The 5,139-nt window shown below is 33.4% G+C and overlaps 1 protein-coding gene across 1 annotated transcript; it reads right to left on the reverse strand.

The window, feature by feature from the left end:
* Nucleotides 1-3,183: 3,183 nt before the first annotated feature.
* LOC114759801 (protein FAR1-RELATED SEQUENCE 5-like) lies at nucleotides 3,184-3,999 on the reverse strand. Its single transcript, XM_028949052.1, has one exon. The coding sequence runs from the start codon at nucleotides 3,997-3,999 to the stop codon at nucleotides 3,184-3,186; it is 816 nt and encodes a 271-aa protein (XP_028804885.1).
* Between the last annotated feature and the right edge of the window lie 1,140 nt (nucleotides 4,000-5,139).

The raw sequence follows: 5,139 nt of genomic DNA on the forward strand, positions 1-5,139 counted from the left end.
GGTTTCTCTTAAAATCCTGTAAATTCAGGGATGATGAAGAGACGCGAACAAAGAAGAGGTACTCTTTTCAAAATTACTTCACACAAAGCTTGAGTTTTTCCTTGCGTTTTTGTTTGTATTGGGTCGAATTATATTTTTCCCTCACTAGGTATTCTCAAATATTCTCTTCAGCCGACACATTAATTGGGTTAATTGAAAGCCATACTTGATTTCTCCTTGCTGCTGCATATAATTTTACTGCTATCAAGTTTATGTGGGTGAGCAATGTTAATGGCTTGTTCAAAACTTGTCAAGGGATGTGTCCTTCCTATGAAGATTCAATGAGACCGGGCAGTTAATTGAAGTATTAAGTCAGCTTAATTCTACATTTGATTATGTGCTAAATCTTTAGTTTCCTTGTAAATTAGTGGGACAGATATTAATTTGGTCTTCAAGGTAATAAATTACAGAAGTGTCAAGTAGCTAAGGGATCATGGAACTCATTACTGGAATTAATTTAGCCCCAGAAAAACATTTCATTATCTATCAGATTCTAATTGTAAGTTTGTGGGCAACTCATTAGGGATGGGTGGAGCTGTGGTGGCCAACTATAGTGACAAGAGTGTTTACTTTGATTCTATCATATTCAATCTTTCTATCTTAAGATGCTTTATATGATTCAATATTGTTACGAAAAGCAAGGGAGACATTTTCCCCCTACTAATTGATGACTTGTTTAATTGTTAAATCTGATTTAGAATTATTTTCTTTTGAAATTAAGAAAATGAATCATGCCTGTGCCCTGTGACGTGTTGGCATTTTTTATATCCAAATTATGTTGGCATTTTGAGTTTGCAATATATTGAGAGAACTTATAAGGACTTATTGACATCCTGCGTTCTCTTCTTTGTGACAGCGTGAACATCACAGTTGGAAATATATAAGGATCATCTTTAACACTTTTGCCTAAATATATTATGGTAGATAATGAAAATAACCATTCAATGTTAAACTTTATAATTGCAGTTGAAAAAGAAAATAGTAGCTGAAATCAATCACTATGTTGTCACCAATATGGGCTACATGATCAAAAAGAGAGCAGCTCACATACAATAAATGCCATACAGTCATCTTAAGAGCTACCGTAATAAGGAAGAGAAAAGCCCAAGGAGCTGAATTGAAGCCGTTGTCTGGAACGATAAGAACTTAATTGGATGACTTCATTTAGGATGATCTAAGTTCTTTTGTAAACCTATATCTGTAACATATTGTAAGATAGTTTATATGCAGAAAATGTAATATAATTCTATTGTAATAGAAGTTTCTTTATTTGAATAAAATTGTCTCAATCTTTTCAATATATTTTCATGTTGTGATATGATTTACCTTTTGTAAATACTTGACTAAATTCTAAGGCTTCAAGTGACTTCACTTCATGGTCCAATGGAGCCTACAAGCATAAAAAAATGAAATGAAATAGAATAAACTACTCAAGAACTTGAAATAGAATAGTCTCACCATCATCAATGATGTGAATGGCATTTGACTTAGTTCATGTATATTTGAGATCAAGGGACCGTGTTGCATTGGTGTTGATGTATTTGATATAGGGAGACCATATTGCATTGGAACTAGTGAAGTTGACACATGAGGACCATATTGTAGTGGCACTGGTGTAGTTGAGACAGGGGGACCATATTGCATTGGCATTGGAGTATTTGACATAGCGGGACTATTGCATTGAAACTAGTGTAGTTGATATAGGAGGGCCATATTGCATAGTCACAAGTGTATTTGACACAGGCAGACTATGTGTACCTGAGTTGACTTTTGGGTTTCCTGTAATGATATAAATAAAATCTTAATAAAAACCATGATGACATTTAAAAAAAATCAATATAAATAATTTTTACCTTCAAACTTTGCGAAGGCTTGTGAGCAGCTTTTTTTGAATTTTTAACTTTTCTTCTTTTCTGATTAGGGTTGTCAACCCAACTTTTATCAATCTTCTTGCGTTCTCTTTTTTTGAATCCAATGCCTTCACCATAATTTTTTCCATCATCATCATTATTAACGCCAACTTCATTATCAACACCATCTAATGAATTTTCAGTAAGAAGTTCAGACACTTTTTTACCAAGTTCTAGCACCATTTGATGAACCATAGAGAATGCCTCTGGACATTCAGATGCTTCACTGGCTAATTTTATGATCATTGGACACAATTGCCTATATCGATTTGAACATTCTAGTTTAGGATCAACCTCAATTTCCTTTCCCTTGCTATCATGTACCATACCACACCTTGCTTCTCTTGTCCACCTATTTAAAATATATTTATGTGGAAGTAACTTTACATCTCGATCGTACAATATCCTCAATGCATGACAACATAATATTCCCCATTGTTCAAACTTCTTACAGCTACAAGTAATGTTAGACTCCTTGTCTTCTCTTGCTGGCTCATATGTCAATCTCCACTCTCTTTTTTTATCAACTCTTGTGATTACATATTCAAATACAATGGCATCATCATCTTCATTTATCTTTCTTTCCTTGCTCTCTTTTATACATGTAGCATCACGCAAGTCATACTCTTGCTGGAAACAAGTCAAAAATTGGTGGAGTGTAAATTTCAGAAAGCTGTTGAAGCATAGATGAACTCTTTAAAATCAACCTCAGCAACTTCTGCCGTGAGTTAAAATCACTCTTTAATTCATTATATCATTTATCTACAACAACCTGTTCAAAGATTTCAAAGAATTGATTGATATTCAATTCAGGATTTGTACAACTTTTTATGAAAGAATTAATACTGTCACTAAGCTGTGTGCTTCTCATACCAAGAGTCTTTGAATCCTTCATGTAATATGCTGCCCATTTTTCTTTCAACTCATAAATGGACATCAACCAAGGATTATCTACTGCATTGTACTTCAACAATAATTCTTTCCAAGATTCCTCAAACACTAGTTTTTCTTCACAATGATACATGCACCAATTAAACTTACCCAAAAAATGAGAGTCATCCTTCATCAAGTTTCTAAGATGTTTCACCGCATTTCTATTAATATGAAAAGTGCACAAGCCATGCTTCACGGTTGGCATTACTTCTTCCAAGGCTCGTGCCATTGCAGCATCTTGGTCAGTAAATACAGTAAATGGCAATTTTTCCTTATGTGCTTGTAGAAAAGTTTCAAAAAGCTATTTAAAAGATTCAATGGTCTCATCATACAATAATGCAGCACCAAATATCACTACTTCTCTATAATGATTGAAACTTGAGAAAATGGCAAGCGGTCTATTTTCACGATTGGTGGAGTATGTTGTATCAAATGAAATGACATCCCCAAAACAATCATAATCTAACAACATACGTGGATCAGCCCAAAATACATTAGTTATTCGATCTTCTGAGTCCACTTGATAGGCATGAAAATATGAAGGATTTTCTATTAGTTGATGTTGGAAATAACGAAGTAGACACCCGGCTTCACCATAGCACATTTTTCGTTGTCTCCTTGCTCTTAGATAACTCTTTATATCCTCTTCAGTATATCCTAAATTAGCCCTCCCTCCTACATATTTACTCATTAAATTAAAAGAGGCTTTTTGCTTAATCCCGACGTCTTCAGCAGCTTCTAAAGCATAACCTTGTGCTTCTGGTAATTTCCTCTGTGATGCAAACATGTGAACAGTTTCTTGAGGCTCTAAAGGATGATTATGATCCAAATAAAGTTCACTAACTCTAAATCTTCCATTCACTTTTTTAACTATCATTCTGACTTCACACCCAGTTCTTGTTTCCTGTCGAGGCTTCCTAATTTTGAAATCTCTTTTATCTGGTTTTCTCACTCCCTCCTTGTGACAAACATATTTATAATATATGATAGAACCATCTTTCTTGCTTTTATTGGAGTTTTCCTTTCTAACACCAAATCCCATTCTTTTGCCATAGCCAACCCAATACTGCCATGCCTCTTCTAAATTATCAAATTCAAGATCAAGTGTGGGAGTCATATTTGTATTCATTATTTAGGACAAAGTGAGAATCTGGGAAAAAAAAAAAGGCACTCGAATATATGAGTACGCAGACGAAAAACAAGCAACAAAAATATTAAACTTGTTACACTCACCAATGCTGCCAAACCAATGCCAAATCCAACGATACCCTTTGTGCAATAAGGCTTATATATTTTTTTAAACTTGCTGCATCAAGTAGATATTGAATTAGTAACGAATTAAAAAGAACTTATAGAAAAAAAAAAAGAAGACGACATTTGCAGATGAATACGAACCTTATAGCACAACGGAGAATTAAAAACCTTATTTTCGATTATTAGATTCCTATTGCAACGATTGTTTGAGTATTAAAATCCTATTGCGGTGCCTATTTCACGAATTCCCGCACTTTTGGGAGAAAAACAGAGGAGGGCGCTATTTGTTCTTTAATTTTGGGTGGGGACATTAGTGAAAAACTGAACGACACCGTTTAAGGGAAATGGAGGGAAATGGTTCGTAAAAGAAATGGAGACACCCTTGGCCCGTAAAGAACCATATATATAATTGAAACCTATCCTCTAAAAACGTTATATATAAAGTAATAATAAAACGGAATACTTATTAAATTTAACTGACTTGAAGACGTTAAATTCATATGAATAAAAATGTCTTCGGTGTCTATTCTTATATGAATAAATAGATGAGTAAATCTTTCGTTGGCAAAAAAAAAAAATGATGAGTAAATCTTTAGCGTATAAAATTCATATGAAAGTTAGCTTTTGGAAAACAAAATCTTCGGTGTATAGTTTAAGGATAGCTAATGAATGAGTTTCGCAATGTACTCCCTCATATGGAAGCCTTCAAAGTTCAAATATAAACAAATTTTAACTGATTCATACAGTTTGACAAAGTTGATTTATCTTAATATAATCGTACTTAATGAATATTTTAACTAAAATGCCATCGTTATTAATGCTTAACTGTATTCCTAACTTATCAATGCTTTTTTAATGAGGGGCAAATTTGAAAATACACTCCTGATCCTATTTATAAGGCAAAGAGAGAATATATTTTTTTGTCCTAGTTATAGAGTATGGAAAGAAATTTTTTAAACGAATGTACAATTTTACCCTTCATTTATTATTGTGTTGACTTTAT

Source organism: Neltuma alba, unplaced genomic scaffold (genome assembly GCF_004799145.2).
Source record: "Neltuma alba isolate B1F8T4 unplaced genomic scaffold, ASM479914v2 tig00010901_pilon, whole genome shotgun sequence".
Classification (NCBI taxonomy): Eukaryota; Viridiplantae; Streptophyta; class Magnoliopsida; order Fabales; family Fabaceae; genus Neltuma; species Neltuma alba.